At 42.8% G+C, this 21,973-nt stretch overlaps 1 protein-coding gene across 2 annotated transcripts in view; it reads left to right on the forward strand.

The window, feature by feature from the left end:
- The window catches only part of LOC124607222 (receptor-type tyrosine-protein phosphatase N2), a 445,587-nt gene that overhangs the window by 288,961 nt on the left and 134,653 nt on the right, over positions 1-21,973 (forward strand). For both annotated transcript variants that reach the window (XM_047139493.1, XM_047139494.1), the window contains exon 9: positions 21,188-21,236. In XM_047139493.1, coding sequence (XP_046995449.1) covers positions 21,188-21,236 — 49 coding nt within the window. The remainder of the gene's footprint in view (positions 1-21,187; positions 21,237-21,973) is intronic.

The following is a 21,973-nucleotide window of genomic DNA, read 5'->3' on the forward strand; positions in this document are numbered from 1 at the left end:
AGAGATGAAGTTATTTCTCAAATGTACAACAGTGCATCTTTTATAAGTAGTTATCATTTACACGTACAGACTATTCTGAAAGAGGAGTTAAAACATGGCTATTTTGTCCATAGTTGTGGCCATAAGTTGAAACTGAAGATGGATGTTAGAATGTGGAGTACTGTTTTTTCTTTACTACTTCTTCACGGTGAACGGTGGTGCCAAATGATATAGTAAACAGGAAAGTCCCTCATGTTTCCAACACAAGATGGAATTTTAAATCAAAAGAATGCAAGTTGTGTACAAAAACTGGGTGTAGCTTGTATAATGCCTGGAGTGAATTGATCTTACATCTTGGTAAGCTGCTACAATTACTGAAGTAGAAGGGTTCCTCACAGGTCCAGTCTGTCAACATATCTGGTTTTCTTTCATTCATTCACATCTGTTGGCCCCACCAGCTCACTACCACACTGTCACACTCAAACATAGCCATGGCCTTGGGCTACAAGTCATTCTAAAACGTATCTAAATTTTCTCGGTAACTAAAGAAATACGAAAATCGGTAACCAACATAAAAATTCATAATAATCATATCAGTACAAGTTATTCTGGCGCTCTCCATAACTGAAACAAATGTAATCAATACGTGCCCTCGGCCGAAAGAAATCATTATTTTCAGCCTTTCTCATTGTCGTATACTATCACCCAGTTGGCTACGACCAATGTCAACGAACTGCCAACATCAGCACGAAACGTAATAGCCACCGACACCGTAAGTGCTCTCTAAGCCAATTTTCGCAAACGATGCTGCAGAGATCTAGTGAAATATACTGCAATCACTTCCTTGAATTCAGTAACATGAAAACGGAGCTTCAGATACTATACAAGAGGAATGAGTTAAGAAATCTCACGGGTACTACTTCACTTCTGCAATTCCTGCCCGAAAATAATCTGCAGAAATCATTTCGTGAAGCCATGAAACTCCGTGAAGCGCTTATTGACTTACTGGCAAAGTCTGCGACGGAGCAATTTTCTACGAACTACTGTGAGTCAAGTGCGACTAATAGCAAGAGCGGTGCTCTCCCTCGAAACGGACTTCGTATGCAGCAGACTTCAATGAATGCCTAAGCAAATACTTTGCTTATACGGAGTGGAGAGTGGAGTTTTCACGCAAACATTCATCGTAAGGTAAGAGCATTTCCGTATAGCAATTATTTTGTTATTCATTTTTAGCCCTTTTTGTTAGTTATTTCCAACTTTGTAGTCCATGTTCCAGTAACTCCCCAGAAAAAAATCCATGAACTGCTGGTATCTACGTGCAAATACTGTAAAGCACTGTTTAACATGCAGCAGGCACCATTCTCACTGCTGCAGAGTCTTTAATACACGAGAGAACACCCTACCTAAACACTACCAGTAAAGCAATACGTTATCCAAAGACCCATTGGGATCGTTTAAATATCGGTATACAGTAGTTCAAAAATAGTGTTTATTTGCCTGTTTTCATCCACAACAGGGCCCAAATCCTTAGCAGTTTTGTAGAAAGTCGCATACACACAGAATTGTTCTGGGATTCCTGTTCGTCTGCACGAAAAACCTATTCTCCTCACTGTTACCTACTAAAATCTTTGAGAAATTACAAATATCTACCATTAGTAGCGTGCTATCGCAAAAGTTTACAACACTTAAGTTTACAATCTGAGCATGGTTCTGCCACTTTCGAATTATAAAACAGTTATGACTGTTTCACATTTAGTCGAGCAATAAGTTAGTAAATTCAAATCTGCCGTCAGTCTTGAGCTTTATGGTCTTTTTTACCCAACAACAATAATATCACAACAGCTGCTTTTGAAAGTAATGGTGGTAACAATACTTCTAACCCTACGCTAAAGTGATGATAAAATTTTTTTACTTAACATGGTTAAAATGTTATTTTTCCTGTGAGCATAAGTAGATTAAGAATGTCGTACTCACAATTTTTTAAGTAAACTACCTTAATCTGTACTGTACATTGCCAAAGTACAGTGTGTTCAAACAGCTTACATTCAGCTTTTGTTACATTTTATATAAATATAAAAAAGTCCAAACGTAAATTCTGAGTTTTGTAGCGACCCTTTTTTATATCCCAACTTCCGTATCTTGCATGAACGTAACAATGTTAATTTATCTATACATTGACTGGTATTGAGAGGTTTTGTTTTATCCCGGCTAGTTCTAAAATTAATGAGTCACTACACGTATTGTCTTCCCAGTTTTGAAGGAAAAAACCATAAGTAAATTAATACTAGTGTTTTCAATAGATTCTCGTTCACTTGTTTCAGTTGCTAGTGTGCAGTTTATTCTTGGTGAAAATCACGTAACTTAATTATTTATGAACCTAAATCGAAGTAAAGTTCAAGACGAATAGTCAGTTTCAAATTTACAGGTTATTTTATTTAACAATAATTATTAATAAATCAGTTCATTCACACGATCGCATTCAAAGGGGTTCTTTGAATAAGCATCTAATCTGGAATCCTGTCAATATCAGAGATACTAAACAATGTTCTGTCACTTTCGATAAAAAGATTGTTCCCGTTTAATATCCATAAACTGTCACGAACTATGATTACTAGTCGTGTGAAGTAAAGCTTCTCCACTATCACAAGACAAAGTCCGAATCTGCCCAAAAATCGTTAATTCTGTAAAATATTTAAATCTTCACACGAAGTGACGTTAAAATCAGAGAGATTATTGATCACCTCCCCGTTCCTCTAATATGCCAAATGTTCTAATTCTGATCTGAAATTAATGCTTCCCAAAAACCAATCTCGTCGCGATTTATTCTTGCGCCCTGATTTAATAAAGCTCCTATTGTTGCTTCCTAAAGCTGTACGTCGTAATTGACTTCGAACAGACTAGAAGATAGAGACTGGAGTATCATAATTGCATTGTATGTCTATTTATACTTTAGTAAACGCTATCTTTGGTGTTCAAGACCCACGTTCTGTGACTATAATATTGATTTTCTCATATATAAGAATAACTAATAATTTAACCATTTCTATGGTTTTTCCGCCTCCCACGCTTCCAAAATTTATGATTAAAATTCTTCTCTTTTTCTATTATTTTTCTACTATAGATTTCCCTCTATTTGTCTCTTATTTCTATTTCGTAAAAAATGGTTCAAATGGCTCTGAGCACTATGGGACTCAACTTCTGAGGTCATTAGTCCCCTAGAACTTAGAACTAGTCAAACCTAACTAACCTAAGGACATCACACACATCCATGCCCGAGGCAGGATTCGAACCTGCGACCGTAGTGGTCTCGCGGTTCCAGACTGCAGCGCCTAGAACCGCACGGCTACTTCGGCCGGCTCTATTTCGTAAATTACTACTTGTGGAGGTGCTTGGGACATTTTCTGAATTTATATTTTGAGGGCATGGGAACTAATTTGGGAGATATTTTGGTCTATTAACACCGAGAGGCATTGTAGGTGTTACAGTTTCCAATATTCAGTCAAGATGATTTTTTTGCAAGAAGTGTGGAATTTAACGCTTTTGAGCAGGACATACTCTCGCACTTGACAATAATTAAGTCAGAAACTATTTATTTCAGAGGAGCGGTTACAGAGTTACACTTGCAAAAAACATGGTTCAAATGGCTCTGAGCACTATGGGACTTAACTTCTAAGGTCATCAGTCCCCTAGAACTTAGAACTACTTAAACCTAACTAACCTAAGGACATCACACACATCCATGCCCGAGGCAGGATTCGAACCTGCGACCGTAGCGGTAACGCGGTTCCAGACTGAAGCGCCTAGAACCGCACTGCCACACCGGCCGGGGTTACACTTGCACCATCCGTCAGAATTTTCCACTTTAAAACCATCACTTTCCCATTGTGTATGATGTAGAACATTGTAAACGGTGTGAGAATTACAAGCAGTTAATGGCTGAAAGCACGGGGAAACTACAGCCGTAATTCATCCAGAGGGCATGCAGCTTTACCGTGTGGTTAAATGATGATGGCGTCCTCTTGTGTAAAATATTCCGGAGGTAAAATAGTCCCCGATTTTCATCTCCTAGTGGGGCTACTCAGGAGGCCATCGTTATCAGGAGAAAGAAAACTGGCGTTCTACGGATGGTAGCATGGAATGTCAGATCCCTTAATTTGGCAGGTAGGTTATAAAATTTAAAAAGGGAAATGGATAGGCTAAAGTTTGATACAGTGAAGTTCCGTGGCAAGAGGAACAAGACTTCTGTTCAGGTGAATACAGGGTTATAAATACAACATCAAATAACGGTGATGCAGGAGTAGGTTTAATAATGAATTAAAAAATAGGAACGAGGCTTAGTTATTATGAACAGCATAGTGAACGCATTATTGTAGCCAACATAGGCACAAAGCCCACGCCTACCACAGTAGTACAAGTTTATATGCCAACTACCTCCGCAGATGATGATGAGATTGAAGAAATGTATGATGCAATAAAAGAAATTATTCAGATAGTTACGGGGGACGAAAATTTAATAGTCATTGGTGACTGGAATTCGATAGTAGGAAAAGGAAGGGAAGAAAAAGTAGAAGGTGAATATGGACTGGGGATAAGGAATGAAAGGGAAGCCACCTGGTAGAATTTTACCCAGAGAATAACTTAATCATAGGTGGTAACACTTGGTTTAAGAATCTTAAAAGAAGGTTGTATATTTGGAAGAGGCCTGGAGACACTGGATGGTTTCAGACTGATTATGTAATGGTAAGACAGAGATTTAGGAACCTGATTTTGAATTGTAAGACATTTCCAGGGGCAGATGTGGACTCTGCCCACAATTTATTGGTTATGAACTGTAGATTAAAACTGAAGAAACTGGAAAAAGGTGGGAATTTGAGGAGATGGGACATGGATAAACTGAAAGAACCAGAGGTTGTAGAGAGTTTCAGAGAGAGCATTAGGGAACTATTGACAAAAACAGGAGAAAGAAATACACTAGAAGAAGAAAGGATTGTTTTGAGAGATGGAATAGTGAAGGCAGCAGAGGATCGAGCAGGTAAAAAGACGAGGAGTAGTAGAAATCCTTGGGCAACATAAGAGATACTGAATTTAATTGATGAAAGGAGACAATATAAAAATGCAGTAGATGAAGCAGGTGAAAAGGAATACAAATTTCGCAAAAATGAGATCGACAGAAAATGCAAAATGGCTAAGCAGGGATGGCTGGACGACAAATGTGAGGATGTAGGGGCATATATCACTAGGTGTAAGATAGACACTGCCTACAGGAAAATTAAAGGGAACTTTGGAGAAAAGAGAACCATCCGTATGAATATCAAGAGCTCAGATGGAAAACTGGTCCTAGGCAAAGAAGGGTAAGCAGAAACGTGTAAGGAGTATATAGTGGGTCTGTACAAGGACGATATAGTATGTAAATGAAAGAGGACATAGATGCAAATGAAATGGGAGATATGCCACTGCGTGAAAAATTTGACAGAGACCTAAATCAAAACAAGGCCCCCAAGTAGACAACATTCCATTAGAACTACTGATAGCCTTGGGTGAGCCAGCCATGACAAAACTCTTCCATGTCGTGAGCAGATGTAGAGACAGGCGAAATAAACTGAGACTTCAAGACAAATATAATAATTGCAATGGTACATATTGTGTGATGTATTGCTGGACCCTGCAAAAACGTTGAAGGCCCCAACATTGGCAGCAGTTCTCCTAGGCTATTAATGGAAGTGTTGAGCAACATATACAGCAAATTTTAATTCTTCTCTTTTAACTTGGTTGTTGATTTTTAAAGGCTTTACTTTTTTGCGTGATTTTGCTATTTTTCCATTGTACGTTTCTCTTCGTAGTTTTCACTTTTTGCATGATGTAGTAGATCTCATTTTATGAGCTTTAAGATTAGAACTGCAGTATTTGCAAAAGGCTCTACATTCTTCACCAGACGGGTCAGGGGTCAACCAATCCTAACAGTCATGATGGGGAAGAGGGGGGGGGGGGGGGGGGTGCGTCAGTTACTAACTAATCCGTTTGTAACTCGTATTAAAGTATAGAAAATAGCACTTAGTATTAATTTTCAACGATAAAACCATCCATCAAAACTCTGCATGTTGAGCGAAGTATTCATTCTGAAAGTCCATTGCGCATAAATTCTAATTTGTAATATTCTACACTTTAGTGTCTACTAAAAAAAGCAGCAGTTTCCGGACGACATATTAAGACGTAGACCGTAGCATACAAGCTATATAAACATCGTCACTACTCAGCTAAGCACATAAAATCAATCAAAACAGTGATCCCTGAAAATACTTTTTGTCTCTGGATGCCATATTCGCTTAACATTTACACATAAAATGTTTCCAGAATTCAGCTCACTAGCTTCACTGTATCGTTTCTTTTTTGCTGATTGACTGTTATTAACTCCTCTTATCTATATTCTCTTTCTGGAGTGTTCCTAATCGGAGTAATCCCCAGTTTAAGAACAATTCAAGTTGTGGAAGCGGTCACAAAGGAGGGCTGCCAACCGAAAACGCAAGAATGAAATATTTCAATGTTAGCTAGGGCCAAATAATTTCTAGTTGATACGCACTCTTCGTGTTCGAGAAGCCCCTAAAATTCCTTACTAAGTATATTTCCTCCTACACTTTCCCCAGAAGCACTGATTCTAAGTTCCCACCTAAGACAGTTGATTCCCACTAAATTTAGGGGCGAAAGCCCGAAGCTAGCAACACTACGGCCAGACGATAGGTGGCAGCACAAGCGGCGGAGAGAGTGTAAAACTTGTCAGGGAGGGAGGTTGGAAAAATAATGCAGTCGTAGTCGAAATATGAAAACGGGTCGATTTATGTGATGTCAAAAAGGGTATGATCATTGGCCTTCGAACATGCGTTCCGCAGTGATCGACGGTATTTTACACGATTTTGTCAAGTTAATGAGTCACCACCTATGGGGGGGGGGGGGGGGGGGGGGGCAGTGGCCGAGCGGTTGTAGGCACTACAGTCTGAAACCGCGCGACCGCTACGGTCGTAGGTTCGAATCCTGCCTCGGGCATGGATGTGTGTGATGTCCTTAGGTTAGTTAGGTTTAAGTAGTTCTAAGTTCTAGGGGACTGATGACCACAGCAGTTAAGTCCCATAGTACTCAAAGCCATTTGAACCATTGAACCTATGGGGGGGGTGGGGGGGGGGGGCGGCAGTGCAGTGTTGTCGTATTCCAAAAACCGAGCTATTTATCTTACGTCCAGCAGGGTATAGTCATTGGCTTTTGGACACTGGAAGAATTGCTAAAGTGAGTATGTCTGCAAACTGTATGTGCCACTGTGGTTAAAATATACAGTGCATGGTAAAACGGCGCTATCCAAAACTGGCGCCAAGGCAACTGTGGTTCATCACAGGGCATAGAATAGGGGTGAATTAAGGCAGCCAAGATGTGTTCGGGCAAACAGACTTGGAACTGCTGAATAACTGACTGCCCAAATGAACCAAGCGGCTACTAACAGTGTCTCCCCAATGACGGTTCAACGAACACTGCTGTGTATGGACCTCCGCAGCAGTCGCCTGGTTCATGCACCCATGCTACTGCTGTTTACTGGCGGCGAAGGCTGGAATTTGCATGCCATTACAGCAAGTCAACGTCCACTGAGTCGTGACAGGTTGCCTTTTCAGAAGAATCACATTTTATGTGTCTGGAAGCAAACTTCCTGCAACAGTCTTCGGAAGGCTCTAGGCCGGAGGACGGAGAGTTATGGTCTAAGGAATGTTTTCGTATATTCCCTGCTGATCTCGCCATTCTGAAAGGCACTATGGATCAACACGAGTATGCATCTATCCTCGGGAGCATGTGCACCCCTGCATGCAATTGTTTTCTTCGGCACAATGGCATCTCCCAGCATGTCACACAGCTGGAAATGTACGTGAGTCATTTGCAGAGTGCTGCGCTGCCCTGGCCACCAAATCCCCCGCACTAAAACGCAGTCGAGAATCTGTGGGACCACCTCGATCAGACTGTTTGCGCTGTGGCTCCTCAACTGATAAACCTAGTGCAGCTGGCCAAGGCACTGGAGTCGAGGCGGTATGGTTTCACACCCTTGTCAGCACCTTCCAGAACCGCATTGAATCTCTTCCTGACAGTCTGAACTGTAAAAGATAGTTATTCAGGCTTTAGACAGGTGGTCACGTTAACGTGACTGGTCCGTGTATAATGATATGCATATAGTGACTAGCAGCCGAATCCAAAAACGTCAACTAATGTTAAGACGTTCTTAAGAGCGTGGTTGTCCTGCTTAGTAGCAAACAAAAATACATACAGAGACATAAATCTTTTCAGATGCAGCGCATTACTTTCTGGGCAACCCTCATAATTACGAGGTGCATTCAAGTTCTAAGGCCTCCAATTTTTTTTCTCCGGACTGGAAAGAGATAGAAACATGCGCATTGTTTTAAAATGAGGCCGCGTTCATTGTCAATATGTCCCAGAGATGGCAGCACAGTACGGCAGATGGAATTTTACCGCCAGCGGCGAGAATGAGATCTGTTTTAAATACTTAAAATGGCGACGTTTTCCTTACTTGAACAGCATGCAATCATTCGTTTTCTGAATTTGCGTGGTGTGAAACCAATTGAAATTCATCGACAGTTGAAGGAGACATGTGGTGATGTAGTTATGAATGTGTCGAATGTGCGTTCGTGGGTGCGACAGTTTAATGAAGGCAGAACATCGTGTGACAACGAACCGAAACAACCTCGGGCTCGCACAAGCCGGTCTGACGACATGATCGAGAAAGTGGAGAGAATTGTTTTGGGGGATCACCGAATGACTGTTGAACAGATCGCCTCCAGAGTTGGCATTTCTGTGGGTTCTGTGCACACAATCCTGCGTGACGACCTGAAAATGCGAAAAGTGTCATCCAGGTGGGTGCCACGAATGCTGACGGACGACCACATGGCTGCCAGTGTGGCATGTTGCCAAGCAATGTTGATGTGCAACGACAGCATGAATGGGACTTTCTTTTCGTCGGTTGTGACAATGGATGAGACGTGGATGCCATTTTTCAATCCAGAAACAAAGCGCCAGTCAGCTCAATGGAAGCACACAGATTCACCGGCACCAAAAAAATTTCGGGTAACCGCCAGTGCTGAAAAAATGATGGTGTCCATGTTCTGGGACAGCGAGGGCGTAATCCTTACCCATTGCGTTCCAAAGGGCACTACAGTAACAGGTACATCCTACGGAAATGTTTTGAAGAACAAATTCCTTCCTGCACTGCAACAAAAACGTCCGGGAAGGGCTGCACGTGTGCTGTTTCACCAAGACAACACACCCGCACATCGAGCTAACGTTACGCAACAGTTACTTCGTGATAACAACTTTGAAGTGATTCCTTATGCTCCCTACTCACCTGACCTGGCTCCTAGTGACTTTTGGCTTTTTCCAACAATGAAAGACACTCTCCGTGGCCGCACATTCACCAGCCGTGCTGCTGTTGCCTCAGCGATTTTCCAGTGGTCAAAACAGACTCCTAAAGAAGCCTTCGCCACTGCCATGGAATCATTGCGTCAGCATTGTGAAACATGTGTGCGTCTGCAGGGCGATTACGTCGAGAAGTAACGCCAGTTTCATCTATTTCGGGTGAGTAGTTAATTAGAAAAAAAGTCGGAGGCCTTAGAACTTGAATGCACCTCGCATACGTAGCACCATCCATCGTGTAAACGACGAAGTTCTCGATGATACTGTGCAACTCCTGTATCACTACACAAGCTACATACACTCATCATCCAGAACATTATGTCCACCGACCTCCTGTCAATACAAACACGTCCAGGCGATAACAGCGTCACCTGGTGAAGAATGACTGCTAGTCAGACACAGCGCACATTGCACTTAGTATCAGTGAGCGTGCTGTTCGTGTTTAGAATTGGAATGCATGCGTTCTATCTGAGTTTGACCGAGGGCAGGTTGTGACGGCCCAGAGGTTCGGCCCGAGCATTTCGGAAACTGCACGGTTTGTCGGGAAGCGCTGTCGTGAGTGTTTCCAACACGTGGCGAAGGCAAGGTGAAACCACGTCCAGATGTCGTGCATGTTTTTGGGTGGCCACCTCTCGTTGCAGATGTCAGACAACGTAGGCTGGGCAGACTGGTAAAACGGAACAGGCGGCGAATTGTGGCGCTACTAACATCAAACTTTAATGCTGGGCGGAGTAAAAGTGAGTCCTAACACTCAATGCACCGAATACTCCTAAGGATGGGCCTCCGCAGCCGACGACCCATACATGTTCCAGTGTTAACTCCACGACATGGCATCTATGACTGAAATGGACACGTGACCATTACCACTGGACGTTGGAGCACTGGCACACCATTGCATCAACTGATGAACCCCGACAGCTTCTTCATCATGCAGATGGGAGGGCACGAATCCGTCGTCTTCCAGCGGAACAGCTCATTGACATCTGTACTGCGCGACGGAGGCAAGCTGGCGGCGGATCCATTATGGTCTGGGAAACATTCACGTGAGCATCCATCGGTCCAGTGGAGTTAGTGCAGAGCACCATGACGACCTAGGAGTATCATATACTTGGTTACAGACCATGTACACTCCTTCATGTCGATCATGTTTCCCGATTGCAGTGGCATTTTTAACAAGGTAATGCGCTGTGCTATGCTATGTCGGGAGTGTGATGGAGTGGTTCAAGGAACACAGTGGCGAGTTACAATTGATGTCGTGGCCCCCTAGCTCGCCAGATCTCAACCCCATCGAACACATTTGGGATGTGATTGAACTTGGCATCAGAGCTCATCACACAAGTCCCCAGAATTTACGGCAATTGGATGACTTGTGTGTGCAGATGTGGTGCCAATTCCCTCCAGCGACCTACCAGTACCTCATTGCTTCCATACCACGACACATCGCCGCTATTATCCGCATAAAGGTGGACAAATTGGCTATTGGTTAGGTGGTCACAATGTTATGGCTGATCGATGTACATCTCTCTCTTTACCTCGCCTTCTATGTATTATGGTTGTGAGTGAGGGTACGTAAACCATCTTTCCCAGTGCATGGTCACTTCTTCTCCTTCTCCTTCTCCTTCTCGTTCTTCTTCTTCAAAGTCTTTGGTATGACTTACCAGCCGTTTACATCCAGCACGGCCTACGAACAGTTTTAGTTCGTCAGCAAATACATTACAATACCTTGCTGCGCTTTTTTCACGTGATAGAGAGGTTACGTTGCGTATCTTCAATCAGTACATATGCTCAGGGGCTTTTCTACCATTAGGCAGGACTAGGCGCCGCCTAGGACGGCAAAATTTTAGGGCTGGCAAAAAACGGAAAAATTAATTTCAAATCAGACGGCAATTTATGCCAGATTTGGTTACACGGGTATATTCAGTTGATTTCTAATTTAAAATGTTCAACACTTCTCAGTAGTTAAGTCCCATAGTGCTCAGAGCCATTTGAACCATTTTGAACAGCCTGTACAGAAAATTGGAAGAGAGAGCAACTTATCATTTCCGCCATTTTTATTGCTCAAGAAAACCACACATTGCATGTTGTACCACCATACAGCGAGACCTTCAGACTTGGTGGTTCAGACTGCTGTACACACCAGCTCCTCTAATGCCCAGTAGTACATCCCCTTGCACTGATGCATGCCTGTATTTGTCGTGGCATATTATCCACAAATTCATCAAGGCACTATTGGTCCAGATTGTCCCACGCCTCAGCGGCGATTCGGCGTAGATCCCTCAGAGTGGATGGTGGGTCACGTCGTCCATAAACAGCCAAATGGCTGGTTCAAATGGCTCTGAGCACTATGGGACTTAACATCTGAGGTCATCAGTCCCCTAGAACTTAGAACTACTTAAACCTAACTAACCTAAGGACATCACACACATCCATGCCCGAGGCAGGATTCGAACCTGCGACTGTAGCAGTCGCACGGTTCCGGACTGAAGCGCCTAGAACCGCTCGGCCACCACGGCCGGCCATAAACAGCCTTTTCAATCTATCCCAGGCGTGCTGGATAGGGTTCATGTCTGGAGAACATGCTGGCCACTCTAGTCGAGCGATGTTATCCTGAAGGAAGTCATCCATAAGATGTGCACGATGGGGGCGCGAAATGTCGTCCATGAATACGAATGCCTCGCCAATATGCTGCAGATATGGTGGCACTATCGGTCGGAGGGTGGCATTCACGTATCGTACAGCCGTTACGGCGCCTTCTGTGGTCTCCAGCGGCGTACGTCGGCCCCACATAATGCCACCCCAAAACAGCAGGAAACCTCCACCTTGGTCCACTCGCTGGACAGTGTGTCTAAGGCGTTCAGCCTGACTGGGTTGCCTCCAAACACGTCTCCGACGAATGTCTGGTTGAATGCATATGCCACACTCATCTGTGAAGAGAACGTGATGCCAATCTCGAGCGGTCCATTCTGCATCTTGTTGTGCCCATCTGTACCGCACTGCATGATGTCGTGGCTGCAAAGATGGACCTCGCCATGGACGTTGGAAGTGAAGCTGCGCGTCATGCAGCCTATTGGGCACAGTTTGAGTCGTAACACGACGTCCTGTGGCTGCACGAAAAACATTATTCAACATGGTGGCGTTGCTGTCAGGGTTCCTCCGAGCCATAATCCGTAGGTAGCGGTCATCCACTGCAGTAGTAGCCCTTGGGCGGCCGAGCGAGGCATGTCATCGACAGTTCCTGTCTCTCTGTATCTCCTCCATGTCCGAGCAACATCGCTTTCGTTCTTGCCGGGACGCCTGGACACTTCCCGTGTTGAGAGCCCTTACTGGCACAAAGTAACAATGCCGTCGCGATCGAACCGTGCTATTGACCGTCTAGGCGTGGTTGAACTACAGACAACACGAGCTGCCTACCTCAGGTCCTGGTGGAATGACTGGAACTGATCGGCTGTCGGACCCTCTCCGGCTAATAGGTGCTGCTCATGCATCGTTGTGTACATCTTTGGGTGAGTTTAGTTACATCTTTGAACAGTCAAAGGGACTGTGTCTGTGATACAATATCCACAGTCAACGTCTATCTTCAGGCGTTCTGGAAACCAGGATGATGCAAACCGTTTTTTGATGTGTGTATGTCAGCTTCATGGTGAATTGCCCATCATCTCGCTAATGGTGATATGTATGTAATATTCCCATTTAAGTAAGACGCTGCGCGAAATTCGAAAATGTTTGTGATGATAAATATGGGTTACTATGAATTGTGTTTGCTGCATAAACACCCTATCTTGCTGAAAATGAAATTGAGCTAAGACACTGAATTTTTCTTTAGGCCTATCTCTATCTTCAGTCTCAAGAAAATCTAATTTATGTAAGAAGTTCACTTTCGATCTCAAGTGCGATAGAATGAAATATTCACAACATCCCTCATATATCCTAACCCGTTTGAGATATTGATACGATTTTTTGGTAAGTGATATCCTGGAAAGAGGAGACTATTTTGCTATATACTTGACATACGGAACTTTCTTCACTATGGCGACATAGCGGAAGGTATGGTCTTTATTTGATTTTTTCAACCAGCAGTGTAAATATTTAAGAATCCTCAACAGCTATTGAAAAGATAATTTGCTAGAATCAAAATAGTTGTGAAATTTCTTCTCTTATGTTACTGCAAACCGAAACTCTAAGGTTTTCCATGAGCTATTGACCTTTCTGGTCGGCAATTCCTTATTCAGTGTGACACTGTTTCAGTATTACGTTGTAGTAGGTACTGCAAGGCGAGTTTGTCCAAGATATACTGTGTTCTGGCAAAAGAAACAAAATTAAACCTGTCAACAAGAGAAATGTAGCCGTTCTTCATAGCTGATGTTTCTTTCTCAAATGACAAATGGTTAACAATTCAGACAAAAATAGCTCGACAAATCTGTGGCTGCCGGCCGTTGTGGCAGAGCGGTTCTAGGCGCTTCAGGCTGGAAACGCGCGACCGCTACGGTTGCAGGTTGAAATCTTGCCTCGGGCATGGATGTGTGTGATATCCTTAGGTTAGTTTGGCTTAAGTAGTTCTATGTTCTAGGCGACTGATGACCTCAGATGTTAAGTCCCATAGTGCTCAGAGCCATTTGAACCATTTTTTGAAGTCTGTTGCTATTTCGGCAGAATTCCATAACCCCTTTGTATTTTTAATAGTGAGCGACTGGAATTAAATTTACCCAAGGACTTTCTTCCTTTTCTTCATCTGAGGACTATGAAAATAGTTCGCAGCAAATAGTGCACCTCCTATCCCCAGAGGGAAGTGGTGATTTTCTTCACCTTAATTTCTTTTGGTGTATCAAAGATAGATTCTATATATTAATAATTTATTTCAACCCCAGTGAGTAGTCTCAAACCGTTCATAAAGTAATGACTATCAGGTTTTTGTAGCCTTGTTATCCACAGATACACAGGCATCAAATTTGTTGTTTCTAATAAAACAATGCAGCTTTTCGCTTCAGAGTAGAACTGACCCAATAACACCCTTTGGTAACTCTGATAATGCGAACGCATTGACGACTTGCAGAACCGTGCTAGTTGTCCGTCAAAGTCAGTATCACCGATGAATTGAAAGATAATTTGGTAAGAAGATACACTTTCTCAGTCTGTACAGGACAGTAATGGAAAGATGGTACACTGTTTGCTGTGCTTTTTTGATGTGTCGTATATAGCTGAGATGTTTCTGTCCCAACGTTCATTATTAAAGATACACAGTGTTACCGGATTTCCCTGAAACTGCAACAGAATTGGAAATTTATTTTTGTCTCAGTTGTTAAAACATTCCTCATCTGGAGAGTAGTCATCAGTTTTTAGTAACGGCTACATTTCTTTTGTTGACGGTTCAATTTTGCTTCTTTTGTCAAAACACAGTATAATTTGGACAAACTCACCTTACAGTAGCTATTGGGACGTAATTCTGAAACAGTGCTTTTACAACATATAAAACCTGAATAGTTCTTATTCTTTGTAGAAGTCCAGAAGCAATTGTTTTTCTTCCGATGCACAAATCAACATTACACTTATGGCGGACATCCGATGGACTTTCCTTGTAGTTCGGCGTTTTGCATCTGCTTCTTCTTCTCAGACACAACTTATCTGTATATAACAGTATCCTGGTGAACAACTTGGTCCTGAAAGCTACAAAAAAAGTCTGCAAATTGGTGTCCTTTGAAATTACGAATACAGAAACAGTTCTAAGTAACGCTACATTACAAACCTAGATGTAAGAGCTAAAAATGTACCGTCTTTAGAATTGCTTGATGTACTACCTCAATTTCTTGGCTTGTAACATCATCGTGATCTTCAACATAAGAATCACTGGAAGAGGCACCCAGGCAACTATGATCATTCTCTCCATGTGCTCCTTCTGCCACATGAGCTGGTACCACTCCTATCCATAAAATGCTGCAGGAATAATCTATGTATACAATAAAAATAGATGTATACATATGGATGTATGTACATACATGTTCCAAATCTCCTCCTAAACCACTGGATCGATTTCAACCAAACTTTGTACGCATATCAATCCTTTTCTAGAAAGAACGAGATAGACTAAGAGAGGGGGAAGGAGGAAATGGAAAGAGAAAGAGGAGAGAAAGAGGTGGACAGAGGAAGAAGGAAGAGGAGGAGCTGAACAGAAAGAGGGTGGAGGAAGAGATGGGTAGAGAGAGGAGCATAAGGAGATGGACAGAGGGGCGAGGACGAGATGGTCAGTGAGGGGGACTGGAGTAAAAGAACAAAGAGAGGAGTGAGTAGAAGATGGACAGAGAGAAGAGTGGGAGATGGACAGAGGGAGAGGGGAATAGCAGAATGACGAAGGGGGAGGACTAGATGGAAAGAGAGAGGGTGGGAGAAGAGATGGACAGAGGGAGGGGCAAAAGGAGATGGACAGAGAGATTAGGAGGGGCAGATGGTCAAAGATGGAGAGGAAGATGCACGCAGAGAGAGAGAGGACAGTGAGGGTGGACCAAGAGAGGGGAGAGGAGGAGACGGGGAGAGAGAGGGGGGGAGGAGATGGATAGTGAGGGTAGGGGGGAGGGGAAGGGGTGGAAGGCAGATGGAGAGGGTTAGTAGGCAGGTGGAAGAGGGATAGGTTGTGAGGAGGGAGATGGAAGAGGTACAGAGCGTGAGGAGGCAGTTGGGACAGGGTGTGATGAAGTAGGTGGAAGAAAGGAGAAAGAAATAGGAGAATGAAGATCAGCAAATAGACTTAAATTTGTCCATTCGAATGTTCATTAGAGTATCATGTAAAAATTTGAAGTAAATCGTGAAGTTAATTGGTCCAGTACTTTTAGAGATCTTTGGTAAAAAGTTAAACAACAACTTGTTTTTATATAGTAGTTTAGATAACATCGAATATTACAGAACATACTTCTGTCGCCTTCATAAGCAAATCCCAGAATATGTTACAAACTTGAAGATGAAAAGTATGCGAACTTCCTTCTTCCTATTCGTAACTCAATGCCTCTAACCACTACGCCACGAACACACACACACAAACACACAACTTTCAACAACGGTATCTTTCGCCTCAGAATCTCCTGAAGGCTTTTACCGCCGATGTATCATTAACTGGCATGTAATTAAGAAGTATCACACCAAGAATGATGTGTCTGATAAAAACTTCAAAGTGCCGTTTTCTTGAAACGTCATGCTGTCTTAACACACAGGTAATAATACGCAAACGATGAATTACGACGAAATCCAACATGGCGTCTCCAGAATTCTTCATCTGTCGGCTACTATCGACTTTCATGGCCCCATCGAGCAACACATCATTTTTACGTCACTTCCCAGTAAGCTAAGAGTGGCACTAGCTTCTCTCTACTGCTCTGAGTTCTTGTTTTTGTCGATGTGTTTCGGGCTAAAGATTGTGCCACATGGCTCATCGGCGGTAAAAGCCATCAAGATATCCTAAGATTTGGTACTATTGTTAAAAGCTGTGTGAGTTCACCGTGGTGTAGTTGGCAGTTAAAAATAGCGAAACGAAAGCCGAAGTTTTAAATTTCACTTTCAAGAAATCGTTCACACACGAGAATCGTACAGACATAGCGTCATTTGACCATACGACAGACTCCCGTATGGACGACATAATAATGAGCATCCCTAGCGTAGAGAAACAACTGAAAGATTTGAAAGAAAATAAATCACCAGGTCTGGCTGGAATACCAATTCGATTTTACAAAGAGTACACTACGGCGTTGGCCCCTTACCTAACTTGCATTTATCGCTAATCTCTCGCCCAGCACTAGTCGCAAGCGACTGGAAACAAGTGCAGGTGACTCCAGTGTATAAGTAGGTAAAAGAACGGACCCGCAAAATTAATGATCAGTCCATAACTTCTGTTTGCTGCAGAATCCTTGAACAATTTCTCAGTTCGAATATAACAAACTTCCTTGAGCATGGTTTTAGAAAACATCGCTCGTGCGAATCTCAGCTTGCCCTTTTCTCACTTATACTGAGAACTAAGGATGAAGGGCAACAGGCAGATTCCATATTTCTAGATTTCCGGAAAGCATTTGACGCGGTGCCCCATTGCAGGCTGTTAACGAAGGTACGAGCATGTGGAATAAGTTCACAGATATGTGAGTTGCTCGAAGACTTCTTGTCCTCGACGACGAGTGTTCATCAGAGAAAGGGTATCGTCAGGAGTGCGTCTGGGATGTGTGGTAGGACCGCTGTTTTCTCTGTGTAGATAAATGATTTGGCAGACAGGGTGGGGAGGAATCTGTGGTTATTTGCTGATGATGCTGTGGTGTACGGTAGGGTATCGAAGGGTAGCGACTGTAGGAAGTTACAGGACGACTTAGACAAAATTTCCAGTTGGTGTGATTAATGGCAGCTAGCCCTAAATGTGGAAAAATTTAAGTTAACACGGATGCGTTGGAAGATCAAAGCTGTAATGTTCAGATACAGTACTACTAGTGTCCTGCTTGACATAGTCAAGTCGTTTAAATATGTGGGCGTAACGTTGCAAAGCGATATGAAATGAAATTAGCAGGTGAGAATTGTGGTAGCGGAGGCGAATGGTCGACTACGGTTTATTGGGAGAATTTTAGAAAAGAGTGGTTCACCTCTAAAGGACACCGCATATAGAACGCTGGTGCGACCTATTCTTGAGTACTGCTCGAGTGTTTGGGATCCGTAGCAGGTCGAACTGAAGGAAGACACCGAAGCAATTCGGAGGCAAGCTGCTAAATTTCTTACCGGTAGCTTCGAAAAACACGTAAGTGATACGAAATATGCTTCGGGAACTCAAATGGCAATCCCTGAAGGGATGGCGACCTTCTTTTCGAGGAAGACTATTGAGAAAATTTAGAGATTCGGCATCTGAAGCTGAGTGCCGAATGATTGTACTGCCGCCATCAAACATTGTGCGTAAAGACCACCAAGACAAGATTCGAAAAATAAGGGCTCATACGGAGTATGTACAGTCGTTTTTCCCTCGTTCTGTTTGCGAGTGGAACAGGAAAGGAAGTGACTACTAGTGGTACAGGGTACCCTCTGTCACGCACCGTAAATGCGGAAGATCTATGTAGATGCAAATGTAGATGTAGAGATGGAGTTACTGAGTAGTAAGAAGTAGGTTAGCATCCTCTCTGGAGTTTATGGTGTAAAACAGCAGAGATTCAGGCATATGTGTGTGCAATGTATGTGACATCGCTGTATGTGGGCAGGTAAAAAGCTAGTTTTCTATAAAAATAAAAGTTTTCTTGCGAATACCTAACGTGACAAATCTGAATCGTTTAAAAAAATATGCTTGCTAATCATAAATATCAACAGCTCAAAAAAAGTACGTCCATGCTACACAGAACTCCCAATATAGAACCGCTCCCGTGGTTCAATAAATTGTCGCAGTGCGACGTCACCTTCTATACTTGTAATCTGAAGCGTTACAAATCTGCGACATGTGGCAATTGTGAGAAAATTTTTCGCTCTTTGCAGATATAACAATGTATTATAAGCGGGAAATATTTGTTAATCTCGTCCATAGAGGTACATTGTTGACAGTGATGCATCCTTCTATGGTTTAAAATGGAACGTCAAAGTTTCATCTTCCCTTTCGCTACGTTTCCGCAACAGTACTCCACATCTGTGATTGCTGCTGCCTCATGTAACTATACACAGTCCTGTACGATCTTACACTGCTAAGAGGTATGCTACATCAGCGCTGTTTGAAACACATTTAGTGTCATGTCTTGCATTATAAAATTAGCTTACGTTGCATACTTCCATTCACTGATGCCATATGCTGTATTTTCTGGAGCAATTCCACACGTAGACACAAAGTATTCATTGTACAGTAACATGATACGAGGATAATAGCTGAGGTCCATCCTCGATCTTCGTGTAGGCAACCGTTTGGAACATTAAGCATACTAACAACAGCATCACAATACGTCTACTCTCTTTTGAAGTTTGTTATAAAGAATAAGGCATAATTTGAAAATAATAATACAATTCAAAAAACTGGGAACAAAAATAGTCTCCACTATCTACTGTATAACCTTACTCATGCACAGAAAGGAGCCAAGTATGCAGCAATAACAATATGTGACCACCTTCCTTGTAAATTAAAGATGCTCGCAGATAATTAAAGTTTTAGGAACAAATTGAAATAATTTCTACTTGACAACTCCTTCTACTGTATCGAAGAATTTCTGAATGGATAAAATGCCTGTGGTTGGCTTACAATTATAAAATTTAGTTGAAGATTAATTTTAAAACAGAGAATCCTGATATGTAGCTATGCATCACAGAACAAATATCTTATTTGTAAACTTATACGTTCCACATCAAGGTAAGTTGTGGGTTGTGATCCACAGGACGTGCAAGAAGAAAGAAGACTAAAATAAACTCTGTTTGTCAAGTCTGCCAAACTGTCATCATTTTTTTGCTGTGGATTTGAAGAATGTGTTTGACTCTAATCAAGTTAGTCCATTTTAATGACATGATAAAAATACCTGAAAACAGCTTCACATCCGAAACTGCGCAGTAATGAAAACAAAAGAACGGACATTTTCATCCTATCTAGTGGTATACAGTGTCACAGAATGTAGTCGTTCAGTCTATTCAACGTAGACAATCAATCACGCCACATAGATTCCCGCCGGTCGCAAAACGCCTACGAATAAAAAGGCAAAGGTGAGGACTTAACGCCCCGTCGACATCGAGGTCATTGGAGACGAAGTACAAGCTCGGGTTGTGTCAAGGATGGGGAAGGAAACCGGACGTACCCTTTTAAAGCTACCATCCCGGCATTTGCCTGGAGTGATTTGGGAAAATCACGCAAACCAAAATCTGGATAGTCGGTACGCGGATTTGAACCGTCGTCCTCCCAAATGGAAGTCCAATGTGAGGAACGAAAAGGAGTCTCACATCAGTTTTTTCTTCCGTTACCCCTTGACCCACGTTGGCGTGGAAAGGGGGGGAGGGGCAACTGGGTTGTCAGTGGTTACAATTCGCCGCACTTCAGTCAAACGACATTAAACATTTTAAAGCAGTTTAAATTTTGTAAATGACGTTAAAAACAGCATGTTTGCAGAAAAGTAAAACACAAATGGTGAGTTGCGCTGGATAAAAGATAAAACACTGATTTGTCGGTCGTTTACAGTATTTACACAGAAATGAATGAAGTGATGAGTTTATGTAGATTGCCTGTGGGAATGGTATATAAGGGGGTTAGTGTTAAGTTTACGGGTAATATAGTACTTTCGTATATGTTGGGTCATGGAAGAGTACGGTGAGGAATTTCATAAGTTAATAGAGAATTCGCGTACTGGCGGGTAAGAGGACCCGAACAGCTAGGCCGGGCGTTTGGCGTTCCAGAATCCGCATGCTACATTTGCATAACAGAGGTTGAGTCAGGCTGGGGATTTATATGATTTATATATGATTGTGGAAAGGTGCAGTACCCATATTCGTCAGCTTAGTGGTTTTTGTGGAGTTTCTGTTGACTACTTAGTGGGTGGGGTTTCCATGTTAATTGGCGTTATTCCGAAGTATAACATCAGATTTTCAGGTATATTACAAAAAATCATGAAAAAGACTCACAAGATTTTAATTAAGACTAACGACCAGACGTACCTAACATTCTCGGACAATGGCTGGCTGTACTGTAAATGAAAAGAATGAAATGCGGGGAGTGGCCAGTACTTTACGGCGTCTCAGGTGCTGTGAAATGTCTGCATCTCGTTTGTAATTGTGTTTTTTGCCCTTTGTGTTTCAGGAGGAGCAGCCCAAATTCAACCAACAAGATGGAGATTCTTTCGACACTGGTAAGCGACATCAGCGCCGCTCTGAAGTTCACGCACGAATCATTCATTTCTCAGAACACTATGCATTGCCCCAGCAGCCGACGCATTGTTTCCACATCATCAATCAGTCTTGGAGGCCGAATGAAAGTACCGCTACAAACGACCGATACAAGTAATACACTGAGGTAGCAAAAGTCATGGGATACTTCCTAACATAACGTCCGACCTCCTTTTGATCGATGTGACATGGACTCAACAAGTTGCTGCAAGTCCCCTGCAGAAATATTGAGCCATCTACAGCCGTCCACAGCTGCGAAGGTGTTGCAGCCGCAGGATTTTGTGCACGAACTGGCCTCTGGATCATGCCCCATACATGTTCGGTGAGATTCATGTCGGACGATCTGGGTGGCGAAATGATTTTCTCGAATTGTCCAGAATGTTATGTTGTTTGGAAACATGAATGGCTGCAAATGATCTCCAAGCAGACGAAAATAATAATTTCTAGTAAATGATCGGTTCGGATGGAAGAGAGGACCGAGTCCATTCCATGTAAACGCAGCCCACATCATTACGGACCAACCACCGGATTGCACAGTGCCTTGTTGACAAATTGGGTGCATGATTCGTGGAGCCTCCGGCTCACTCGAACCCTACCATCAACTTCTATCAGCTGAAATCGGGACTCATCTGACCAGGCCAACGTTTTCCAGTCGAGTAGGGCCCAACAGATATTGTCACGACCCTAGGAGAGGCGCTGC

The sequence above is a fragment of the Schistocerca americana genome, chromosome 3 (assembly GCF_021461395.2).
Source record: "Schistocerca americana isolate TAMUIC-IGC-003095 chromosome 3, iqSchAmer2.1, whole genome shotgun sequence".
Taxonomy (NCBI): Eukaryota; Metazoa; Arthropoda; class Insecta; order Orthoptera; family Acrididae; genus Schistocerca; species Schistocerca americana.